The sequence below is a fragment of the Vicia villosa genome, linkage group LG5 (genome assembly GCF_029867415.1).
Source record: "Vicia villosa cultivar HV-30 ecotype Madison, WI linkage group LG5, Vvil1.0, whole genome shotgun sequence".
NCBI classification, from domain to species: domain Eukaryota; kingdom Viridiplantae; phylum Streptophyta; class Magnoliopsida; order Fabales; family Fabaceae; genus Vicia; species Vicia villosa.
The window spans coordinates 4281842-4309702 of NC_081184.1; the positions used below are offsets into that span (position 1 = coordinate 4281842).

At 31.9% G+C, this 27861-nt stretch overlaps 1 protein-coding gene and 1 long non-coding RNA gene across 2 annotated transcripts; both read right to left on the reverse strand.

Moving 5' to 3' along the window:
• Positions 1-3424: 3424 nt before the first annotated feature.
• LOC131606159 (glycine-rich RNA-binding protein RZ1C-like) lies at positions 3425-9222 on the reverse strand. Its single transcript, XM_058878436.1, has 2 exons — positions 8526-9222; positions 3425-3657 (listed from the first exon to the last, which is right to left on the reverse strand). The coding sequence occupies exons 1-2, from the start codon at positions 9121-9123 to the stop codon at positions 3653-3655; spliced, it is 603 nt and encodes a 200-aa protein (XP_058734419.1). The 5' UTR covers positions 9124-9222; the 3' UTR covers positions 3425-3652.
• Positions 9223-9761: 539 nt separating this feature from the next.
• LOC131606160 (uncharacterized) lies at positions 9762-11290 on the reverse strand. The gene is made up of 2 exons (XR_009284742.1): positions 11212-11290; positions 9762-10034 (listed from the first exon to the last, which is right to left on the reverse strand). It is a non-coding gene; the product is annotated as an uncharacterized LOC131606160 (long non-coding RNA).
• Positions 11291-27861: the final 16571 nt, after the last annotated feature.

Here is a 27861-nt window from a genome sequence, read left to right on the forward strand (position 1 = left end):
GAAGATTTTCGTGTGCTATACTATATAAAAGTCATGAATTTCGTTAAACTTCTAAAATTTGGTCTTTTTGAAGATTTTCGTGTGCTACTACATTAACGTCACGAAGTTTGTTAAACTTGCAAACTTTGGTATTTTAGAAGATTTTCGTGTGCTATGCTACATAAAATTAACGAAGTTCACTAAACTTGCATTCATTAGTATTTTGGAAGAATTTCGTGTGTTATACTACATAAAAGTCACGAAGTTCGTTAATCTTGGAAATTTTGGTCTTTTTGAAGATTGTCTTGTGCTATAGTACATAAAAGTCATGAAGTTCATTAAACTTACTAACTTTGGTATTTTGAAAGATTTTTGTGTGCCATACTCCATAAAAGTCACGAAGTTCGTTAAACTTACAAAATATTATGTTTTGGAAGATTTTCGTGTGCTATACTAAATAAAAGTCCAAAGTTTGTTAAACTTGAACACATCGGTATTTTATAAGTTTTTCAAGTGATATACTAAATAAAAGTCACGAAGTTCGTTAAGCTTACAAAATTTGGTCTTTTTAATTATTTTCATGTGCTATATATTACATAAAAGTCACAGAGTTCCTCAAACTTGCAAAGTTTTGTATTTTGGATGATTTTCGAGGGATATACTAAATAAAAGTCACGAAGTTAGTTAAACTTGCATACATTGGTATTTTGAAAGATTTTTGAGTGCTATACTAAATAAAAGTAACGAAGATCGTTAAACTGTCATGATTTGGTCTTTTCGAAGATTTATTGTGTGCTATACTACATAAAACTCAAGAAATTCGTTAAACTTGCAAAGTTTGGTATTTTGGATGATTTTTGTGTTATATAATACATAAAAGTCACAAGGTTAATTAAGATAGTATACATTGATTTTTTGGAAGATTTTCGTGTGCAATGCTACATAAAAGTCAAGAAGTTCATTAAACTTGACAATTTTGGTCTTTTTGAAGATTTTCGTGAGCTATACCACATAAAATTCGAAGAGTCCTTTAAACTAACAAAATTTGGTAATTTTGAATATTTTCGTGTGCTATACTACAAAAAATACACGAAGTTCGTTAAACTTTCAAAATTTGGTTTTTTTGAAGATTTTCGTATGCTATACTACATAAAAGTCATGAAGTTGGTTAATTTGCTCTTTTTAAAGATTTTCGTGTGCTATGCTCATAAAAGTCACGAATTTTGTTAAACTTGCAAACTTTGGTATTTTGGAAGATTTTCGTGTGCTATAACTACATAAATTACACGAAGTTTGTTAAACTTGCATACGTTCGTATTTTTGAAGATTTTTGTGTGCTATACTACATAAAAGTCACGAAGTTCGTTAAACTTCCAAAATTTGCTCTTTTTAAGATTTTCGTGTGCTGTAATACATAAAAGTCACGAAGTTAATTTTGAAGACTTTCGTGTGCTATACTACATAAAATTCATGAAGTTCGTTAAACTTGCAAACTTAGGTGTTTTGGAGTATTTCTGTGTGCCATATACTACATAAAATACACGATCTTCGCTAAACTTGCATACACTTGTATTTTGGAAGATTTCTGTATGCTATACTGCATAAAAGTCACGAAGTTCGTTAAACTTTCAAAATTTGGTCTTTTTGGAAAATTCTGTGTGCTATACTACTTAAAAGTCACAAAGTTCGTTAAACTTCCAAAATTTGGTCTTTTTGAAGATTTCCATGTGCTATAATAAATAAAAGTCACGAAATTCGTTAAATTTGCAAAGTTTGGTCTTTTGGATGAATTTTATGTGATATACTACATAAAAGTCACGAGGTTAGTTAAGCTTGCAAACATTGGTATTTTGGTAGATTTTCGTGTGTTATACTACATAAAAATCAAGAAGTTTGTTAAATTGGTAAAATTTTGTCTTTTTGAATAATTTTGTGTGCTATAATACATAAATTTGACGAAGTTCATTAAACTTGCATACATTTGTATTTTTGAAGATTTTCGTGTGCTATACTATATAAAAGTCATGAATTTCGTTAAACTTCTAAAATTTGGTCTTTTTGAAGATTTTCGTGTGCTACTACATTAACGTCACGAAGTTTCTTAAACTTGCAAACTTTGGTATTTTGGAAGATTTTCGTGTGCTATGCTCCATAAAAATAACGAAGTTCATTAAACTTGCATTCATTAGTATTTTGGAAGAATTTCGTGTGTTATACTACATAAAAGTCACGAAGTTCGTTAATCTTGGAAACGTTGGTCTTTTTGAAGATTGTCGTGTGCTATACTACATAAAAGTCATGAAGTTCATTAAACTTACTAACTTTGGTATTTTGAATGATTTTTGTGTGCTATACTACATAACATTCACAAAGTTTGTTAAACTTTCATATATTGGTATTTTAGAAGATTTTTGTGTGCCATACTCAATAAAAGTCACGAAGTTCGTTAAACTTACAAAATATTATGTTTTGAAAGATTTTCGTGTGCTATACTATATAAAATTCCAAAGTTTGTTAAACTTGAACACATCGGTATTTTATAAGTTTTTCGTGTGATATACTAAATAAAAGTCACGAAGTTCGTTAAGCTTACAAAATTTGGTCTTTTTAATTATTTTCATGTGCTATATACTACATAAAAGTCACAGAGTTCCTCAAACTTGCAAAGTTTTGTATTTTGGATGATTTTCGAGGGATATACTAAATAAAAGTCACGAAGTTAGTTAAACTTGCATACATTAGTATTTTTGAAAAGATTTTTGAGTGCTATACTACATAAAAGTAACGAAGATCGTTAAACTGTCATGATTTGGTCTTTTCGAAGATTTATTGTATGCTATACTACATAAAACTCAAGAAATTCGTTAAACTTGCAAAGTTTGGTATTTTGGATGATTTTTGTGTTATATAATACATAAAATTCACAAGGTTAATTAAGATAGTATACATTGATTTTTTGGAAGATTTTCGTGTGCAATACTACATAAAAGTCAAGAAGTTCGTTAAACTTGACAATTTTGGTCTTTTTGAAGATTTTCGTGAGCTATACCACATAAAATTCACAAAGTCCGTTAAACTAACAAAATTTGGTAATTTTGAATATTTTCGTGTGCTATACTACAAAAAATACACGAAGATCGTTAAACTTTCAAAAGTTGGTTTTTTTGAAGATTTTCGTATGCTATATACTACATAAAAGTCTTGAGGTTGGTTAAACTTTCAAAATTTGCTCTTTTTAAAGATTTTCATGTGCTATGCTCATAAAAGTCACGAATTTCGTTCAACTTGCAAACTTTGGTATTTTGGAAGATTTTCGTGTGCTATAACTGTAACACCCTTCTAAAACCCCACGGTAAAATAATATAATCAGAGTAATAACACATCAAGGATGTTACAATTATTAAATAAATAAAACATCAAAGTCGATTGTCATGCTTTGATTAAAATTAACCAAACTTCAACATGTGTTCATCACAGCGGAAACTTATTTCAAACAATGTTAGGAGCATATCCAAACAGCTCATCAATACATAATCCATAAACAAAATAACAACATAGTATCTCAAGTAACGCTAAGACTAATCGATCCCAGTGTTACAATCAGAGCATGACTCGACACGAACTACGGGCTAGCTTATAAGCTATCTTCACCCAATCACACGCCGCTACATCCTTAATCTGAAATCATCAAAGTAAGGGTGAGTTTCATTCGAATTAATAACCATTATACAATCATAAGCAATGGAATATCATAGCAATTATCATCCACTCATCATACATAGAATCGGAATTTGTTATAACAACCAAACATCAGTACATAAGCATATTCTATCACTCCACACAATCGTTCAGTCATATCATAATATAATGCAATGAATGAACTGACACTAATGCATGTGGTACCATCCATGGGATAAACCCATCCAACCGATCTTTTTCATCACCAAGATACAGTTTTAACCAGCACAAATTCCACACAATGGGAATTATGCCCACCATTTTGATCCACTTTCATCACCGGGATCCATCACCAAAAATGTATGCCAATGAATGCAACATATAACATGCTTACAACATCACCAATCCGATGTAACACATCGTCTCATTATCATCACCAAATCATCACCAATAAGCATGTATATATATTCTTAGCATTCATACAAACATATCACACGCATACATGAAAGTCATCAACCAAGAAATAATATAATCACAAATAAACAACTTGGACTTCACATCCATACCACCTATTCATCATATAGGCCTTTAATTCAGCTTCACAATGCTCAAAACGGCACATAAATCGGATACTCGGATCAAAAGTTATGAGCTTTCAAAGATAAAACATTTTTAGAAAAATGCTGCAGGAACGGGGTTGTCCCTACGTGGGAACCGGTTCCTGGCAGCTCCAGAATCACGCCTCGGATATTTACTATGGGGAACCGGGTTGTCCCTACATGGGAACCGGTTCCCAGCTACCCAGAACCCATATTTCTCTGTTTTTACAAGGGGGAACCGGTTCGTCCCACATGGGAACCGGTTCCTACGTACCTGCACAGCAAAAATCACTATTTTGACAGCTTTTACCCTATCCCATAACCCCAATTTCAGGTACATACGAACATAGCACACAATTATCATTGTTTTTCACACAATTACACATTTCAAATAGGTTATTGACATGTATTAACATCATATATCACAAGTATCAACAGGATTATGTCAATTCATACAAGATTATCAAAACCTAACAAATTCCCAACCCGACACGTACGAATGAACTAAACAATAATCCTAATCAATCCTACTACCTATAATCGCATAAGGATTACTAACCCGAAGAATCCCCCCTTACCTTAGAGTCGGATCTTCGAAGTTCTTCTCCCCCTTTGGCTCTCCTCACTTTCACGTGTTCTTCAGTCCCAAAATCTGCTTCTACTGCTTCTGCTTCTCTTTTTCCCAATTTCCTTTATTTTATGAAAAATAAAATAAAACATTCTTAATGGGCTTGCTTAGTTAACACCCCCTTTCTACTAACTATCACACTCAGCCCAACACCATATTTTTATTATTTTCCAAATAATTCCCACCGATTATTAATTCTAATAATTTAATTAATAAAATAATTAAATTAATACACTAGAATTAACGGGGTGTTACAACTCTCCCCCACTAAAAGAGTTTTCGTCCTCGAAAACATACCTCAAACGAAGAGTTCGGGATAAGAGTCTTTCATCTGACTCTCTAGCTCCCACGTAACATTTCCACCTGCAGCTCCTCCCCAAGCTACTCGGACTAAAGCTATTTCTTTACCACGTAGTTGCTTTATCTTCCGATCTTCAATCCTCATAGGCAACGCCTCAACTGTCATATTATCTCTCACTTGCACGTCATCTGCCTGGATTACATGAGACGGATCCGCTATATATTTCCTTAATTGAGATATATGGAATACGTCATGTAGGTTTACAAGTGTTGTTGGTAAAGCAATACGATAAGCAACCTCTCCTACTCTTTCTGTAATCTGAAACGGACCAATGAAACGTGGCGTCAACTTCCTTGACTTTAGTGCTCGACCAACACCCGTCGTAGGAGTTACTCTCAGAAACACATGATCTCCTTCTTGAAATTCAAGTGTTCTCCGCCTTTTATCATGATAGCTCTTCTGACGACTTTGAGAAGCCTTCATCTTCTCTTGAATCATCTTAATCTTTTCTGTCGTCTCTTGAACAATCTCTGGTCCAATCACTGCACTTTCACCAGATTCATACCAACACAGTGGTGTCCTACACCTTCTACCATACAAAGCTTCAAATGGAGCCATACCAATACTCGAATGGTAACTGTTGTTGTAAGTAAATTCAATCAACGGCAAGTAACTATCCCATGTACCACCTTTTTCCAATACACAAGCACGCAATAGATCTTCCAATGATTGAATCGTCCTTTCAGTCTGTCCATCAGTCTGCGGATGGTAAGCAGAACTTAACCTCAATTTAGTACCCAAGGCCTTCTGTAACCCTTCCAAAATCTGGATGTAAATCTTGGATCTCTATCTGATACTATGCTCGAAGGAATACCATGCAAACTTACTATTTTCTCAATGTACAACTGTGCCAACCTTTCCATCGAATAATCCATCCTCATCGGTATGAAGTGAGCAGACTTCGTCAGTCTATCCACAATAACCCAAATGGCTTCATAGTTCTTAGCTGTTCTTGGCAATCCAGATACAAAGTCCATGGATATGCTATCCCACTTCCATTCAGGAATAAATAAAGGCTGCATAGTCCCATACGGCTTTTGATGTTCGATCTTTGACTTCTGACAAGTCAAACAAGAATAGACAAATTCAGCTATGTCCTTTTTCATTCCAGGCCACCAGAATAACTTCTTCAAATCATGGTACATCTTAGTAGCACCAGGGTGAATACTCAATCCACTACGATGTCCTTCTTCCAAGATACTCTTTTTCAGTTCAGTAACATCAGGAACACAAACACGGCCGCCAAACCTCATTATGCCATTCTCATCAATTCTAAACTCACCTCCTTTTCCTTGGTTAATTAAGGTCAATCTGTCAACTAGTCCCACATCATCTTTCTGCTTTTCTCTGATCTCATCAAGAAATCCACTTGTCAGCTTTAACATACCTAACTTGATACTATTCGAAGTACCTTCACATACTAAACTTAAATCCCGGAATTGTTCAATCAAATCTAGTTCTCGTACCATCAACATTGACATGTGCAAGGACTTCCTACTCAAAGCATCAGCAACAACATTCGCCTTACCCGGATGGTAATTCAGCTCGAAGTCATAATCTTTAAGGAACTCTAACCACCTCCTCTGTCTCATATTAAGCTCTTTCTGATCAAATAGGTACTTCAGACTCTTATGATCACTAAACACCTCGAACCGTGAACCATAAAGATAATGTCTCCATAATTTCAACACAAACACCACTGCTGCTAACTCTAAGTCATGAGTCGGGTAATTCTTCTCATGCACTTTAAGTTGTCTCGACGCATAAGCGACTACTTGTTGGTTCTGCATTAGCACACCTCCAAGTCCCATCAATGAAGCATCACAATACACAACAAAAGATTCTGCCGGATTCGGCAAAATTAAAATAGGAGCACTAGTCAGCCTCTTCTTTAATTCTTGGAATCCTTCTTCACATTCCGAGTCCCAAACGAATGCTTGACCCTTTCTAGTCAACTTCGTCAACGGTAGAGCTAACTTTGAAAATCCTTCTATAAACTTCCGATAGTAACTTGCAAGACCCAGAAAGCTACGAATTTCAGTCACGGACTTCGGAGCTTCCCACTGAGACACAGCTTCTACCTTTGCTGGATCTACGGCAATACCGCTCTTAGAAATTACATGACCCAGAAAACTCACTTCACTTAACCAGAAATCACATTTCGACAGTTTGGCATAAAGCTTCTTCCCTTTCAACACTCCCAGCAAAATTCTGAGATGCTCTGCATGCTCGTCTTCATTTTTGGAATATATCAGAATGTCGTCAATGAACACCACAACGAACTTATCAAGATAAGGGTGAAAAATCCTATTCATGTATTCCATGAAAACACCAGGTGCGTTAGTAACCCCGAACGGCATCACAGTGTACTCATAATGACCATACCTCGTTCTGAACGCAGTCTTCTGAATATCGTCCGCCTTCACACGAATCTGATGATACCCAGACCTCAAATCAATTTTGCTGAATATACTAGCCCCGACTAACTGATCCATCAGATCATCAATCCTCGGCAATGGATACCGATTCTTGATAGTAACTTTATTCAGTTGTCTGTAGTCTACACACAACCTCATAGATCCTTCCTTCTTCTTTACCAATAACACCGGTGCACCCCACGGTGACACACTTGGACGGATGAACTCCTTCTCCAACAATTCTTCTAATTGACTCTTCAACTCGGTCAATTCAGATGCCGACATTCTATAAGGTGCCATCGATATAGGACTGGTTCCAGGAACTAACTCAATAGCAAACTCTACTTCCCTTTCAGGTGGTAGTTCTCTGACATCTTCTGGAAAAACTTCTGGAAATTCTCGGACCACTGGTAATCCCTTACTTGCTACTCTTCCTTTCACTTCCATCGACGCAAAAAGCATAAACACGGCTGCCCCTTCTTGAATTGCTTCACCCACTTGTCTTGCAGTCATTGCCAACTCTTCGATACTCATCTCTTCAGGAAAGATGACCGTCTTCGTAAAACAATTTATATGAACTCGGTTAAACTGCAACCAGTTCATCCCCAGAATAATGTCAAGTTGTTCAAGTGGAAGGCACACTAAGTCCATTCCAAACTTCCTACCAAATATATCAATAGGACAGTTCAAACATGCAGATGAAGTGGTCACTGAACCCGACGCAGGAGTGTCAATAACCATACTTCCATCAATCTTTGATATCTCTAAATTCAGCCTCTTAGCACAATCCAATGAAATAAACGAGTGAGTCGCACCAGTATCAATAATCGCAATTAAAGGTGTGTTATGTATGAAACACGTACCTTTAATCAGTCTATCCTCCGGAGTAGTTTCTGATCCAGACAAAGCAAAGACTTTTCCCCCAGACTGGTTCTTCTTCGGCTTGGTGCACTGTGTACTGATATGGCCTTCTTCTCCACAGTTATAACAAGTCACAGTTCTCATCTTACAGTCAGGAGCAACATGGCCTACTCTGCCACACTTAAAGCACTTCTTCTCTTCTTTCTTGCACTCATTCCTCTTATGTCCTGGTTCACCACAGTTGAAGCACCTAAAGGGAGCACCAGAATCTCCCCCACTAGGCCTTTTCCAATTACCAGCTCTTGGGTTTCCCCTACCATATGGTGTACCTCTGTCCATAGGCTTCTTACCCTTTTTATCAACTAACTCGCGAGAGTGAGATGATCTCAGCTTAAGACTGTCTTCTTCAAATATTCTGCTACAGTCCACCAAATCAGCAAATCGGCGAATCCTTTGATACCTGATGCCCTGTTTGATCTCATCACGAAGACCATTCTCAAACTTGATACACTTAGAGAATTCTCCAGCTGCATCGTTGGTGTAGGGTGTGTAGTGCTTAGCCAATTCCACAAATTTGGAAGCATATTCAGGCACTGTCATACTACCCTGTTTCAGTTCCAAGAACTCAATCTCCTTCTTTCCCCGAACATCTTCAGGATAGTACTTCCTCAGAAATTCTCTCTTGAATATGGCCCAAGTAATCGCAATCCCATCTGAATCCAATTCAGCCTTAGTAGTAACCCACCAGTCATCAGCTTCTTCTGATAGCATGTGAGTACCGTACCTCACCTTCAGATTCTCTGCACAATCGATCACTCGGAAGATCCTCTCGATCTCTTTCAACCATTTCTGAGCACCATCAGGGTCATGAGTGCCTTTGAACAGTGGAGGGTTGTTCCTCTGAAAGCTGTTCAACTGCCTGTCAGCACCAATCGCAGCTCCATTAGCATTCCCTCCCAATACACCAGCAATCATGCCTAGAGCCTCTGCGATAGCATCATCATTCCTTCCACCTCTTCCAGCCATTGTTCTGCTAAATCACAAAACAATCTCATCAGAATAAAAGTATCGACAGTGTTTACCTTACACTAGTCGCATACAAGGGAACACTGACACTAAGACTCTGACTCAAACGACCGACTATGCTCTGATACCACTATTGTAACACCCTTCTAAAACCCCACGGTAAAATAATATAATCAGAGTAATAACACATCAAGGATGTTACAATTATTAAATAAATAAAACATCAAAGTCGATTGTCATGCTTTTATTAAAATTAACCAAACTTCAACATGTGTTCATCACAGCGGAAACTTATTTCAAACAATGTTAGGAGCATATCCAAACAGCTCATCAATACATAATCCATAAACAAAATAACAACATAGTATCTCAAGTAACGCTAAGACTAATCGATCCCAGTGTTACAATCAGAGCATGACTCGACACGAACTACGGGCTAGCTTATAAGCTATCTTCACCCAATCACACGCCGCTACATCCTTAATCTGAAATCATCAAAGTAAGGGTGAGTTTCATTCGAATTAATAACCATTATACAATCATAAGCAATGGAATATCATAGCAATTATCATCCACTCATCATACATAGAATCGGAATTTGTTATAACAACCAAACATCAGTACATAAGCATATTCTATCACTCCACACAATCGTTCAGTCATATCATAATATAATGCAATGAATGAACTGACACTAATGCATGTGGTACCATCCATGGGATAAACCCATCCAACCGATCTTTTTCATCACCAAGATACAGTTTTAACCAGCACAAATTCCACACAATGGGAATTATGCCCACCATTTTGATCCACTTTCATCACCGGGATCCATCACCAAAAATGTATGCCAATGAATGCAACATATAACATGCTTACAACATCACCAATCCGATGTAACACATCGTCTCATTATCATCACCAAATCATCACCAATAAGCATGTATATATATTCTTAGCATTCATACAAACATATCACACGCATACATGAAAGTCATCAACCAAGAAATAATATAATCACAAATAAACAACTTGGACTTCACATCCATACCACCTATTCATCATATAGGCCTTTAATTCAGCTTCACAATGCTCAAAACGACACATAAATCGGATACTCGGATCAAAAGTTATGAGCTTTCAAAGATAAAACATTTTTAGAAAAATGCTGCAGGAACGGGGTTGTCCCTACGTGGGAACCGGTTCCTGGCAGCTCCAGAATCACGCCTCGGATATTTACTATGGGGAACCGGGTTGTCCCTACATGGGAACCGGTTCCCAGCTACCCAGAACCCATATTTCTCTATTTTTACAAGGGGGAACCGGTTCGTCCCACATGGGAACCGGTTCCTACGTACCTGCACAGCAAAAATCACTATTTTGACAGCTTTTACCCTATCCCATAACCCCAATTTCAGGTACATACGAACATAGCACACAATTATCATTGTTTTTCACACAATTACACATTTCAAATAGGTTATTGACATGTATTAACATCATATATCACAAGTATCAACAGGATTATGTCAATTCATACAAGATTATCAAAACCTAACAAATTCCCAACCCGACACGTACGAATGAACTAAACAATAATCCTAATCAATCCTACTACCTATAATCGCATAAGGATTACTAACCCGAAGAATCCCCCCTTACCTTAGAGTCGGATCTTCGAAGTTCTTCTCCCCCTTTGGCTCTCCTCACTTTCACGTGTTCTTCAGTCCCAAAATCTGCTTCTACTGCTTCTGCTTCTCTTTTTCCCAATTTCCTTTATTTTATGAAAAATAAAATAAAACATTCTTAATGGGCTTGCTTAGTTAACACCCCCTTTCTACTAACTATCACACTCAACCCAACACCATATTTTTATTATTTTCCAAATAATTCCCACCGATTATTAATTCTAATAATTTAATTAATAAAATAATTAAATTAATACACTAGAATTAACGGGGTGTTACAATAACTACATAAATTACACGAAGTTTGTTAAACTTGCATACGTTCGTATTTTAGAAGATTTTGTGTGCTATACTCCATAAAAGTCACGAAGTTCGTTAAACTTCCAAAATTTGCTCTTTTTAAGATTTTCGTGTGCTGTAATACATAAAAGTCACGAAATTCATTAAACTTGCAAAATTTGGTAATTTTGAAGATTTTCGTGTGCTATACTACATAAAATTTATGAAGTTCGTTAAACTTGCAAACTTAGGTATTTTGGAATATTTTTGTGTGCCATATACTACATAAAATACACGAAGTTTGCTAAACTTGCATACACTTGTATTTTGGAAGATTTCTGTATGCTATACTGCATAAAAGTCACGAAGTTCGTTAAACTTTCAAAATTTGGTCTTTTTGGAAAATTCTGTGTGCTATACTACTTAAAAGTCACAAAGTTCGTTAAACTTCCAAAATTTGGTCTTTTTGAAAATTTCCATGTGCTATAATAAATAAAAGTCACGAAATTCGTTAAATTTGCAAAGTTTGGTCTTTTGATTGAATTTTATGTGATATACTACATAAAAGTCACGAGGTTAGTTAAGCTTGCAAACATTGGTATTTTGGTAGATTTTCGTGTGTTATACTACATAAAAATCAAGAAGTTTGTTAAATTGGTAAAATTTTGTCTTTTTGAATAATTTTGTCTGCTATAATACATAAATTTGACGAAGTTCATTAAACTTGCATACATTTGTATTTTTGAAGATTTTCGTGTGCTATACTATATAAAAGTCATGAATTTCGTTAAACTTCTAAAATTTGGTCTTTTTGAAGATTTTCGTGTGCTACTACATTAACGTCACGAAGTTTCTTAAACTTGCAAACTTTGGTATTTTGGAAGATTTTCGTGTGCTATGCTCCATAAAAATAACGAAGTTCATTAAACTTGCATTCATTAGTATTTTGGAAGAATTTCGTGTGTTATACTACATAAAAGTCACGAAGTTCGTTAATCTTGGAAACTTTGGTCTTTTTGAAGATTGTCGTGTGCTATACTACATAAAAGTCATGAAGTTCATTAAACTTACTAACTTTGGTATTTTGAATGATTTTTGTGTGCTATACTACATAACATTCACAAAGTTTGTTAAACTTTCATATATTGGTATTTTAGAAGATTTCTGTGTGCCATACTCCATAAAAGTCATGAAGTTCGTTAAACTTACAAAATATTATGTTTTGAAAGATTTTCGTGTGCTATACTATATATAAGTCCAAAGTTTGTTAAACTTGAAGACATCGGTATTTTATAAGTTTTTCGTGTGATATACTAAATAAAAGTCACGAAGTTCGTTAAGCTTACAAAATTTGGTCTTTTTAATTATTTGCATGTGCTATATACTACATAAAAGTCACAGAGTTCCTCAAACTTGCAAAGTTTTGTATTTTGGATGATTTTCGAAGAATATACTAAATAAAAGTCACGAAGTTAGTTAAACTTGCATACATTGGTATTTTGGAAGATTTTTGAGTGCTATACTACATAAAAGTAACGAAGATCGTTAAACTGTCATGATTTGGTCTTTTCGAAGATTTATTGTGTGCTATACTACATAAAACTCAAGAAATTCGTTAAACTTGCAAAGTTTGGTATTTTGGATTATTTTTGTGTTATATAATACATAAAAGTCACAAGGTTAATTAAGATAGTATACATTGATTTTTTGGAAGATTTTCGTGTGCAATACTACATAAAAGTCAAGAAGTTCGTTAAACTTGACAATTTTGGTCTTTTTGAAGATTTTCGTGAGCTATACCACATAAAATTCACAGAGTCCGTTAAACTAACAAAATTTGGTAATTTTGAATATTTTCGTGTGCTATACTACAAAAAATACACGAAGTTCGTTAAACTTTCAAAAGTTGGTTTTTTTGAAAATTTTCGTATGCTATATACTACATAAAAGTCATGAAGTTGGTTAAACTTTCAAAATTTGCTCTTTTTAAAGATTTTCATGTGCTATGCTCATAAAAGTCACGAATTTCGTTCAACTTGCAAACTTTGGTATTTTGGAAGATTTTCGTGTGCTATAACTACATAAATTACACGAAGTTTGTTAAACTTGCATACGTTTGTATTTTAGGAGATTTTGTGTGCCATACTCCATAAAAGTCACGAAGTTCGTTAAACTTCCAAAATTTGCTCTTTTTAAGATTTTCGTGTGCTGTAATACATAAAAGTCACGAAATTCATTAAACTTGCAAAATTTGGTAATTTTGAAGATTTTCGTGTGCTATACTACATAAAATTTATGAAGTTCGTTAAACTTGCAAACTTAGGTATTTTGGAATATTTTTGTGTGCCATATACTACATAAAATACACGAAGTTTGCTAAACTTGCATACACTTGTATTTTGGAAGATTTCTGTATGCTATACTGCATAAAAGTCACGAAGTTCGTTAAACTTTCAAAATTTGGTCTTTTTGGAAAATTCTGTGTGCTATACTACTTAAAAGTCACAAAGTTCGTTAAACTTCCAAAATTTGGTCTTTTTGAAGATTTCCATGTGCTATAGTAAATAAAAGTCATGAAATTCGTTAAATTTGCAAAGTTTGGTCTTTTGGATGAATTTTATGTGATATACTACATAAAAGTCACGAGGTTAGTTAAGCTTGCAAACATTGGTATTTTGGTAGATTTTCGTGTGTTATACTACATAAAAATCAAGAAGTTTGTTAAATTGGTAAAATTTTGTCTTTTTGAATAATTTTGTGTGCTGTGTTACATAAAAGTCACAAAGTTTATTAAACTTGAAAACTTTGGTATTTTGGATGATTTTTGTGTGCTTTACTACATAAAATTGACGAAGTTCATTAGACTTGCATACGTTTGTATTTTTGAAGATTTTCGTGTGCTATACTATATAAAAATCATGAATTTCGTTAAACATCTAAAGTTTGGTCTTTTTGAAGATTCTCGTGTGCTATACTAAATTAACGTCACGAAGTTTGTTAAACTTGCAAACTTTGGTATTTCTGAAGATTTTTGTGTGCTATGCTACATAAAATTAACGAAGTTCATTAAACTTGCATTCATTAGTATTTTGGAAGAATTTCGTGTGCTATACTACATAAAAGTCACGAAGTTCTTTAAACTTGGAAATTTTGGTCTTTTTGAAGATTGTCGTGTGCTATACTACATAAAAGTCACGAAGTTCATTAAACTTACAAACTTTGGTATTTTGGAAGATTTTTGTGTGATATACTACATAACATTCACAAAGTTTGTTAAACTTGCATGTCATGGTATTTTGGAAGATTTCTGTGTGCTATACTCGATAAAGTCACGAAGTTCGTTAGACTTGCAAAATATTATATTTTGGAAGATTTTTATGTGATATACTATATAAAAGTCACAAAGTTTGTTGAACTTGAACACATTGTATTTTATAAGTTTTTCATCTGATATACTAAATAAAAGTCACGAAGTTCGTTAAGCTTACAAAATTTGGTCTTTTTAATGATTTTCGTGTGCCATATACTACATAAAAGTCACAGAGTTCCTCACACTTGCAAAGTTTTATATTTTGGATTATTTTCGAGGGATATAATACATAAAAGTCACGAAGTTAGTTAAGCTTGCATACATTGGTATTTTGAAAGATTTTTGAGTGCTATACTACATAAAAGTAACGAAGATCGTTAAACTAGCAAGATTAGGTCTTTTTGAAGATTTATTGTGTTCTATACTACATAAAAGTCAAGAAATTCGTTAAAATTGCAAAATTTGATATTTTGGATGATCTTTGTGTGATATACTACATAAAAGTCACGAGGTTAGTTAAGATAATATACATTAGTATTTTGGAAGATTTTCGTGTGCAATACTACATAAAGGTAAAGAAGTTCGTTAAACTTGAAAATTTTGGTCTTTTTGAAGATTTTCGTGTGCTATTATACCACATAAAATTCACCAAGTTCGTTAAACTAACAAAATTTGATAATTTGGAATATTTATGAGTGATATGCTACATAAAATAGACAAAATTCGTTAAACTTGCATACATTTGTATTTTGGAAGATATTTGTGTGTTATACTGCATAAAAGTCAAGAAATTCGTTAAACTTTCAAAATTTGGTTTTTTTTTAAGATTTTCGTATGCTATACTACATAAAAGTCACGAAGTTGGTTAAACTTCCAAAATGTGCTCTTTTTAAAGATTTTCATGTGCTATGCAGATAAAAGTCACGATTTTCGTTAAATTTGCATACTTTGGTATTTTGGAAGAATTTTCGTGTGCTATAACTACATAAATTACACGAAGTTTATTAAACTTGCATACGTTCGTATTTTAGAAGATTTTTGTGTGCTATACTACATAAAAGTCACGAAGTTCGTTAAACTTCCAAAATTTGGTCTTTTTAAGATTTCCGTGTGCTATAATACATAAAACTTAAGAAATACATTAAACTTGCAAAATATGGTCTTTTTAAAGATTTTCGTGTGCTATACTACATAAAATTCATGAAGTTCGTTAAACTTCCAAACTTAGGTATTTTGGAATATTTCTGTGTGCCATATACTACATAAAATACACGAAGTACGCTAAACTTGCATACACTTGTATCTTGGAAGATTTTTGTATGCTATATAAAAGTCACGAAGTTCGTTAAACTTTCAAAATTTGGTCTTTTTGGAGAATTCTGTGTGCTATACTACTTAAAAGTCACGAAGTTCGTTAAACTTCATAAATTTGGTCTTTTGGAAGATTTCCATGTGCTATACTAAATAAAAGTCACGAAATTCGTTAAATTTGCAATGTTTGGTCTTTTGGATGAATTTTATGTGATATACTACATAAAAGTCACGAGGTTAGTTAAGCTTGCAAACATTGGTATTTTGGTAGATTTTCATGTGTTATACTACATAAAAATCAAGAAGTTTGTTAAACTGGTAAAATTTGGTCTTTTTGAAATGTTTTGTGTGCTATGTTACATAAGATCACAAAGTTTATTAAACTTGAAAACTTTGGTATTTTGGATGATTTTTGTGTGCTATACTACATAAAATTGACGAAGTTCACTAGACTTGCATACATTTGTATTTTTGAAGATTTTCGTGTGCTATACTATATAAAAATCATGATTTTCGTTAAACTTCTAAAATTTGGTCTTTTCGAAGATTTTCGTGTGCTATACTAAATTAACGTCACGAAGTTTGTTAGACTTGCAAACTTTGGTATTTCTGAAGATTTTTGTGTGCTATGCAACATAAAATTAACGAAGTTCATTAAACTTGCATTCATTAGTATTTCGGAAGAATTTCGTGTGCTATACTACATAAAAGTCACGAAGTTCTTTAAACTTGGAAATTTTGGTCTTTTTGAAGATTGTCGTGTGCTATACTACACGAAAGTCACGAAGTTCATTAAACTTACAAACATTGGTATTTTGGAAGATTTTTGTGTGATATACTACATAACATTCACAAAGTTTGTTTAACTTGCATATAATGGTATTTTGGAAGATTTCTGTGTGCTATACTCAATAAAGTCACGAAGTTCGTTAAACTTGCAAAATATTATATTTTGGAAGATTTTTATTCTATAAATTTTTTTGTAAAGTCCAAATAATATATAAATAGATAATCTGAACTCCTGGGGGAGGCAACAAATTTTTTAAGTCCAAATAATATATAAATAGATAATCTGAACTCCCTCGAAAATAAAGTACAAATTTTTTAAGTGTCAAAGAGGCAACAACAATAAAAAAAAAGACAATATTCTTTCTAGATCCCCCGAGGGAGAACTCCTGCTGAAAACCCTAAAATATCTCTAATTTCGAGATGCATCTCCGAAGTCTTTTGGAAGATTTTTGGGTGCTATACTGCATAAAAATCACGAAGGTCGTTAAACTTGCAAAGTTTTGTATTTTGAAAGATTTTCGTGTGCTATACTATATAAAAGTCACGAAGTTTGTTAAACTTGAACACATTGGTATTTTAGAAGTTTTTCATGTGATATACTAAATAAAAGTCACGAAGTTCTTACGCTTACAAAATTTGGTCTTTTTAATGATTTTCAGGTGCTATATACTACATAAAAGTCACAGAGTTCCTCAAACTTGCAAAATTTTGTATTTTGGATTATTTTCGAGGGATATACTACATAAAAGTCAAGAAGTTAGTTAAGCTTGCATACATTGGTATTTTGGAAGATTTTTGAGTGATATACTACATAAAAGTAACGAAGATCGTTAAACTGGCAAGAGTTGGTCTTTTTGAAGATTTATTGTGTGCTATACTACATAAAAGTCAAGAAATTTGTTAAACTTGCAAAGTTTGGTATTTTGGATGATTCTTGTGTGATATACTACATAAAAGTCACGAGGTTAGTTAAAGATAATATACATTGATAATTTGGAAGATTTTCGTGTGTAATACTACATAAAAGTCAAGAAGTTCGTTAAACTTGAAATTTTGGTCTTTTTGAAGATTTTCGTGTGCTATATACCACATAAAATTCACCAAGTTCGTTAAACTAACAAAATTTGATAATTTGGATTATTTTTGTGTGCTATGCTGCATAAAATACACGATGTTCGTTAAACTTGCATACATTTGTATTTTAGAAGATATTTGTGTGCTATACTGCATAAAAGTCACGAAGTTCGTTAAACTTTCAAAATTTGGTTTTTTATGAAGATTTTCATATGCTATACTACATAAAAGTCAGGAAGTTGGTTAAACTTCCAAAATTTGCTCTTTTTAAAGATTTTTATGTGCTATGCTCATAAAAGTCACGAATTTTGTTAAACTTACAAACTTTGGTATTTTGGAAGATTTTCGTATGCTATAACTACATAAATTACACGAAGCTTGTTAAACTTGCATACGTTCGTATTTTAGAAGATTTTTGTGTGCTATACTACATAAAAGTCACGAAGTTCGTTAAACTTCCAAAATTTGCTCTTTTTAAGATTTTCGTGTGCTGTAATACATAAAAGTCACGAAATTCATTAAACTTGCAAAATTTGGTAATTTTGAAGATTTTTGTGTGCTATACTACATAAAATTCACAAAGTTCGTTAAACTTGCAAACTTAGGTGTTTTGGAATATTTCTGTGTGCTATATACTACATAAAATACACGAACATCGCTAAGCTTGCATACACTTGTATTTTGGAAGATTTCTGTATGCTAGTGCATAAAAGTCACGAAGTTCGTTAAACTTTCAAAATTTGGTCTTTTTGGAAAATTCTGTGTGCTATACTACTTAAAAGTCACAAAGTTCGTTAAACTTCCAAAATTTGGTCTTTTTGAAGATTTCCATGTGCTATAATAAATAAAAATCACGAAATTCGTTAAATTTGCAAAGTTTGGTATTTTGGATGAATTTTTTGTGATATTCTACATAAAAGTAACGAGGTTAGTTAAGCTTGCAAACATTGGTATTTTGGTAGATTTTCGTGTGTTATACTATATAAAAATCAAGAAGTTTGTTAAACTGGTAAAATTTTGTCTTTTTGAATAATTTTGTGTGCTGTGTTTCATAAAAGTCACAAAGTATATTAAACTTGAAAACTTTGCTATTTTGGAAGATTTTCGTGTGCTATACTACATAAAATTGACGAAGTTCATTAAACTTGCATACATTTGTATTTTTGAAGATTTTCGTGTGCTATACTATATAAAAGTCATGAATTTCGTTAAACTTCTAAAATTTGGCCTTTTTGAAGATTTTCGTGTGCTACTACATTAATGTCACGAAGTTTGTTAAACTTGCAAACTTTGGTATTTTGCAAGATTTTCGTGTGCTATGCTACATAAAATTAACGAAGTTCATTAAACTTGCATTCATTAGTATTTTGGAAGAATTTCGTGTGTTATACTACATAAAAGTCACGTAGATCGTTAATCTTGGAAATTTTGGTCTTTTTGAAGATTGTCGTGTGCTATACTACATAAAAGTCATGAAGTTCATTAAACTTACTAACTTTGGTATTTTGAAAGATTTTTGTGTGCTATACTACATAAAATTCACAAAGTTTGTTAAACTTTCATATATTGGTATTTTGGAAGATTTCTGTGTGCCATACTCCATAAAAGTCACGAAGTTCGTTAAACTTACAAAATATTATGTTTTGGAAGATTTTCGTGTGCATAATACTATATAAAAGTCCAAAGTTTGTTAAACTTGAACACATCGGTATTTTATAAGTTTTTCAAGTGATATACTAAATAAAAGTCAAGAAGTTCGTTAAGCTTACAAAATTTGGTCTTTTTAATTATTTTTATGTGCTATATACTACATAAAAGTCACAGAGTTCCTAAAACTTGCAAACTTTTGTATTTTGGATGATTTTCGTGGGATATACTAAATAAAATTCACAAAGTTAGTTAAACTTGCATACATTGGTATTTTGAAAGATTTTTGAGTGCTATACTACATAAAAGTAACGAAGATCGTTAAACTGTTATGATTTGGTCTTCTCGAAGATTTATTGTGTGCTTTACTACATAAAACTCAAGAAATTCGTTAAACTTGCAAAGTTTGGTATTTTGGATGATTTTTGTGTTATATAATACATAAAAGTCACAAGGTTAATTAAGATAGTATACATTGATTTTTTGGAAGATTTTCGTGTGCAATACTACATAAAAGTCAAGAAGTTCGTTAAACTTGACAATTTTGGTCTTTTTGAAGATATTTGTGAGCTATACCACATAAAATTCACAGAGTCCGTTAAACTAACAAAATTTGGTAATTTTGAATATTTTCGTGTGCTATACTACAAAAAATACACGAAGTTCGTTAAACTTTCAAAATTTGGTTTTTTTTGAAGATTTTCGTATGCTATACTACATAAAAGTCAGGAAGTTGGTTAAACTTCCAAAATTTGCTCTTTTTAAAGATTTTTATGTGCTATGCTCATAAAAGTCACGAATTTTGTTAAACTTACAAACTTTGGTATTTTGGAAGATTTTTGTGTGCTATAACTACATAAATTACACGAAGTTTGTTAAACTTGCATACGTTCGTATTTTAGAAGATTTTTGTGTGCTATACTACATAAAAGTCACGAAGTTCGTTAAACTTCCAAAATTTGCTCTTTTTAAGATTTTCGTGTGCTGTAATACATAAAAGTCACGAAATTCATTAAACTTGCAAAATTTGGTAATTTTGAAGATTTTCGTGTGCTATACTACATAAAATTCACAAAGTTCGTTAAACTTGCAAACTTAGGTGTTTTGGAATATTTCTGTGTGCTATATACTACATAAAATACACGAACTTCACTAAACTTGCATACACTTGTATTTTGGAAGATTTCTGTATGCTACAGTGCATAAAAGTCACGAAGTTCGTTAAACTTTCAAAATTTGGTCTTTTTGGAAAATTCTGTGTGATATACTACTTAAAAGTCACAAAGTTCGTTAAACTTCCAAAATTTGGTCTTTTTGAAGATTTCCATGTGCTATAAAAAATAAAAGTCACGAAAGTCGTTAAATTTGCAAAGTTTGGTCTTTTGGATGAATTTTTTGTGATATACTACATAAAAGTCACGAGGTTAGTTAAGCTTGCAAACATTGGTATTGTGGTAGATTTTCGTGTGTAATACTACATAAAAATCAAGAAGTTTGTTAAACTGGTAAAATTTTGTCTTTTTGAATAATTTTGTGTGCTGTGTTTCATAAAAGTCACAAAGTTTATTAAACTTGAAAACTTTGCTATTTTGGAAGATTTTCGTATGCTATACTAAATAAAATTGACGAAGTTCATTAAACTTGCATACATTTGTATTTTTGAAGATTTTCGTGTGCTATACTATATAAAAGTCATGAATTTCGTTAAACTTCTAAAATTTGGCCTTTTTGATGATTTTCGTGTGCTACTACATTAACGTCACGAAGCTTCTTAAACTTGCAAACTTTGGTATTTTGGAAGATTTTCGTGTGCTATGCTACATAAAATTAACGAAGTTCATTAAACTTGCATTCATTGGTATTTTGGAAGAATTTCGTGTGTTATACTACATAAAAGTCACGAAGTTCCTTAATCTTGGAAATTTTGGTCTTTTTGAAGATTGTCGTGTGCTATACTACATAAAAGTCATGAAGTTCATTAAACTTACTAACTTTGGTATTTTGAAAGATTTTTGTGTGCTATACTACATAACATTCACAAAGTTTGTTAAACTTTCATATATTGGTATTTTGGAAGATTTTTGTGTGCCATACTCCATAAAAGTCACGAAGTTCGTTAAACTTACAAAATATTATGTTTTGGAAGATTTTCGTGTGCTATACTATATAAAAGTCCAAAGTTTGTTAAACTTGAACACATCGGTATTTTATAAGTTTTTCAAGTGATATACTAAATAAAAGTCAAGAAGTTCGTTAAGCTTAAAAAATTTGGTCTTTTTAATTATTTTCATGTGCTATATACTACATAAAAGTCACAGAGTTCCTCAAACTTGCAATGTTTTGTATTTTGGATGATTTTCGAGGGATATACAAAATAAAAGTCACGAAGTTAGTTAAACTTGCATACATTGGTATTTTGAAAGATTTTTGAGTGCTATACTACATAAAAGTAACGAAGATCGTTAAACTGTCATGATTTGGTCTTTTCGAAGATTTATTGTGTGCTATACTACATAAAACTCAAGAAATTAGTTAAACTTGCAAAGTTTGGTATTTTGGATGATTTTTGTGTTATATTATACATAAAAGTCACAAGGTTAATTAAGATAGTATACATTGATTTTTTGGAAGATTTTCGTGTGCAATACTACATTAAAGTCAAGAAGTTCGTTAAACTTGACAATTTTGGTCTTTTTGAAGATTTTCGTGAGCTATACCACATAAAATTCGCAAAGTCCCTTAAAATAACAAAATTTGGTAATTTTAAATATTTTTCGTGTGCTATACTACAAAAAATACACGAAGTTCGTTAAACTTTCAAAGTTTGGTTTTTTTTGAAGATTTTCGTATGCTAAACTACATAAAAGTCAGGAAGTTGGTTAAACTTCCAAAATTTGCTCTTTTTAAAGATTTTTATGTGCTATGCTCATAAAAGTCACGAATTTTGTTAAACATACAAACTTTGGTATTTTGGAAGATTTTCGTGTGCTATAACTACATAAATTACACGAAGTTTGTTAAACTGGCATACGTTCGTATTTTAGAAGATTTTTGTGTGCTATACTACATAAAAGTCACGAAGTTCGTTAAACTTCAAAAATTTGCTCTTTTTAAGATTTTCGTGTGCTGTAATACATAAAGTCACAAAATTCATTAAACTTGCAAAATTTGGTAATTTTGAAGATTTTCGTGTGCTATACTACATAAAATTCACGACGTTCGTTAAACTTGCAAACTTAGGTGTTTTGGAATATTTCTGTGTGCTACATACTACATAAAATACTCGAACTTCGCTAAACTTGCATACACTTGTATTTTGGAAGATTTCTGTATGCTATAGTGCATAAAAGTCACGAAGTTCGTTAAACTTTCAAAATTTGGTCTTTTTGGAAAATTCTGTGTGCTATACTACTTAAAAGTCACAAAGTTCGTTAAACTTCCAAAATTTGGTCTTTTTGAAGATTTCCATGTGCTATAAAAAATAAAAGTCACGAAATTCGTTAAATTTGCAAAGTTTGGTCTTTTGGATGAATTTTTTGTGATATACTACATAAAAGTCACGAGGTTAGTTAAGCTTGCAAACATTGGTATTTTGGTAGATTTTCGTGTGTTATACTACATAAAAATCAAGAAGTTTGTTAAACTGGTAAAATTTTGTCTTTTTGAATAATTTTGTGTGCTGTGTTTCATAAAAGTCACAAAGTTTATTAAACTTGAAAGCTTTGCTATTTTGGAAGATTTTCGTGTGCTATACTAAATAAAATTGATGAAGTTCATTAAACTTGCATACATTTGTATTTTTGAAGATTTTCGTGTGCTATACTATATAAAAGTCAAGAATTTCGTTAAACTTCTAAAATTTGGCTTTTTTGAAGATTTTCGTGTGCTACTACATTAACGTCACGAAGTTTGTTAAACTTGCAAACTTTGGTATTTTGGAAGATTTTCGTGTGCTATGCTACATAAAATTAACGAAGTTCATTAAACTTGCATTCATTAGTATTTTGGAAGAATTTCGTGTGTTATACTACATAAAAGTCACGAAGTTCGTTAATCTTGGAAATTTTGGTCTTTTTGAAGATTGTCGTGTGCTATACTACATAAAAGTCATGAAGTTCATTAAACTTACTAACTTTGGTATTTTGAAAGATTTTTGTGTGCTATACTACATAACATTCACAAAGTTTGTTAAACTTTCATATATTGGTATTTTGGAAGATTTCTGTGTGCCATACTCCATAAAAGTCAGGAAGTTCGTTAAACTTACAAAATATTATGTTTTGGAAGATTTTCGTGTGCTATACTCTATAAAAGTCCAAAGTTTGTTAAACTTGAACACATCGGTATTTTATAAGTTTTTCAAGTGATATACTAAATAAAAGTCACGAAGTTCGTTAAGCTTACAAAATTTGGTCTTTTAATTATTTTCATGTGCTATATACTACATAAAAGTCACAGAGTTCCTCAAACTTGCAAAGTTTTGTATTTTGGATGATTTTCGAGGGATATACTAAATAATAGTCACGAAGTTAGTTAAACTTGCATACATTAGTATTTTTGAAAAGATTTTTGAGTGCTATACTACATAAAAGTAACGAAGATCGTTAAACTGTCATGATTTGGTCTTTTCGAAGATTTATTGTATGCTATACTACATAAAACTCAAGAAATTTGTTAAACTTGCAAAGTTTGGTATTTTGGATGATTTTTGTGTTATATAATACATAAAATTCACAAGGTTAATTAAGATAGTATACATTGATTTTTTGGAAGATTTTCGTGTGCAATACTACATAAAAGTCAAGAAGTTCGTTAAACTTGACAATTTTGGTCTTTTTGAAGATTTTGGTGAGCTATACCACATAAAATTCACAAAGTCCGTTAAACTAACAAAATTTGGTAATTTTGAATATTTTCGTGTGCTATACTACAAAAAATACACGAAGTTCGTTAAACTTTCAAAATTTGGTTTTTTTGAAGATTTTCGTATGCTATACTACATAAAAGTCAGAAAGTTGGTTAAACTTCCAAAATTTGCTCTTTTTAAAGATTTTTATGTGCTATGCTCATAAAAGTCACGAACTTTGTTAAACTTACAAACTTTGGTATTTTGGATGATTTTTGTGTGCTATAACTACATAAATTACACGAAGTTTGTTAAACTTGCATACGTTCGTATCTTAGAAGATTTTTGTGTGCTATACTACATAAAAGTCACGAAGTTCGTTAAACTTCCAAAATTTGCTCTTTTTAAGATTTTCGTGTGCTGTAATACATAAAAGTCACGAAATTCATTAAACTTGCAAAATTTGGTAATTTTGAAGATTTTCGTGTGCTATACTACATAAAATTCACGAAGTTCGTTAAACTTGCCAACTTAGGTGTTTTGGAGTATTTCTGTGTGCTATATACTACATAAAATACACGATCTTCGCTAAACTTGCATACACTTGTATTTTGGAAGATTTCTGTATGCTATACTGCATAAAAGTCACGAAATTCGTTAAACTTTCAAAACTTGGTCTTTTTGGAAAATTCTGTGTGCTATACTACTTAAAAGTCACAAAGTTCGTTAAACTTCCAAAATTTGGTCTTTTTGAAGATTTCCATTTGCTATAATAAATAAAAGTCACAAAATTCGTTAAATTTGCAAAGTTTGGTCTTTTGGATGAATTTTATGTGATATACTACATAAAAGTCACGAGGTTAGTTAAGCTTGCAAACATTGGTATTTTGGTAGATTTTCGTGTGTTATACTACATAAAAATCAAGAAGTTTGTTAAATTGGTAAAATTTTGTCTTTTTGAATAATTTTGTGTGCTATAATACATTAATTTGACGAAGTTCATTAAACTTGCATACATTTGTATTTTTGAAGATTTTCGTGTGCTATACTATATAAAAGTCATGAATTTCGTTAAACTTCTAAAATTTGGTCTTTTTGAAGATTTTCGTGTGCTACTACATTAACGTCACGAAGTTTCTTAAACTTGCAAACTTTGGTATTTTGGAAGATTTTCGTGTGCTATGCTCCATAAAAATAACGAAGTTCATTAAACTTGCATTCATTAGTATTTTGGAAGAATTTCGTGTGTTATACTACATAAAAGTCACGAAGTTCGTTAATCTTGGAAACTTTGGTCTTTTTGAAGATTGTCGTGTGCTATACTACATAAAAGTCATGAAGTTTATTAAACTTACTAACTTTGGTATTTTGAATGATTTTTGTGTGCTATACTACATAACATTCACAAAGTTTGTTAAACTTTCATATATTGGTATTTTAGAAGATTTCTGTGTGCCATACTCCATAAAAGTCACGAAATTCGTTAAACTTTCAAAATTTGGTCTTTTTGGAAAATTCTGTGTGCTATACTACTTAAAAGTCACAAAGTTCGTTAAACTTCCAAAATTTGGTCTTTTTGAAGATTTCCATTTGCTATAATAAATAAAAGTCACAAAATTCGTTAAATTTGCAAAGTTTGGTCTTTTGGATGAATTTTATGTGATATACTACATAAAAGTCACGAGGTTAGTTAAGCTTGCAAACATTGGTATTTTGGTAGATTTTTGTGTGTTATACTACATAAAAATCAAGAAGTTTGTTAAACTGGTAAAATTTTGTCTTTTTGAATAATTTTGTGTGCTGTGTTTCATAAAAGTCACAAAGTTTATTAAACTTGAAAACTTTGCTATTTTGGAAGATTTTCGGGTGCTATACTAAATAAAATTTACGAAGTTAATTAAACTTGCATACATTTGTATTTTTGAAGATTTTCGTGTGCTATACTATATAAAAGTCATGAATTTCGTTAAACTTCTAAAATTTGGCTTTTTTGAAGATTTTCGTGTGCTACTACATTAACGTCACGAAGTTTGTTAAACTTGCAAACTTTGGTATTTTGGAAGATTTTCGTGTGCTATGCTACATAAAATTAACGAAGTTCATTAAACTTGCATTCATTAGTATTTTGGAAGAATTTCGTGTGTTATACTACATAAAAGTCACGAAGTTCGTTAATCTTGGAAATTTTGGTCTTTTTGAAGATTGTCGTGTGCTATACTACATAAAAGTCATGAAGTTCATTAAACTTACTAACTTTGGTATTTTGAAAGATTTTTGTGTGCTATACTACATAACATTCACAAAGTTTGTTAAACTTTCATATATTGGTATTTTGGAAGATTTCTATGTGCCATACTCCATAAAAGTCAGGAAGTTCGTTAAACTTACAAAATATTATGTTTTGGAAGATTTTCGTGTGCTATACTATATAAAAGTCCAAAGTTTGTTAAACTTGAACACATCGGTATTTTATAAGTTTTTCAAGTGATATACTAAATAAAAGTCAAGAAGTTCGTTAAGCTTAAAAAATTTGGTCTTTTTAATTATTTTCATGTGCTATATACTACATAAAAGTCACAGAGTTCCTCAAACTTGCAATGTTTTGTATTTTGGATGATTTTCGAGGGATATACAAAATAAAAGTCACGAAGTTAGTTAAACTTGCATACATTGGTATTTTGAAAGATTTTTGAGTGCTATACTACATAAAAGTAACGAAGATCGTTAAACTGTCATGATTTGGTCTTTTCGAAGATTTATTGTGTGCTATACTACATAAAACTCAAGAAATTAGTTAAACTTGCAAAGTTTGGTATTTTGGATGATTTTTGTGTTATATTATACATAAAAGTCACAAGGTTAATTAAGATAGTATACATTGATTTTTTGGAAGATTTTCGTGTGCAATACTACATTAAAGTCAAGAAGTTCGTTAAACTTGACAATTTTGGTCTTTTTGAAGATTTTCGTGAGCTATACCACATAAAATTCGCAAAGTCCCTTAAAATAACAAAATTTGGTAATTTTAAATATTTTCGTGTGCTATACTACAAAAAATACACGAAGTTCGTTAAACTTTCAAAGTTTGGTTTTTTTGAAGATTTTCGTATGCTAAACTACATAAAAGTCAGGAAGTTGGTTAAACTTCCAAAATTTGCTCTTTTTAAAGATATTTATGTGCTATGCTCATAAAAGTCACGAATTTTGTTAAACATACAAACTTTGGTATTTTGGAAGATTTTCGTGTGCTATAACTACATAAATTACACGAAGTTTGTTAAACTGGCATACGTTCGTATTTTAGAAGATTTTTGTGTGCTATACTACATAAAAGTCACGAAGTTCGTTAAACTTCAAAAATTTGCTCT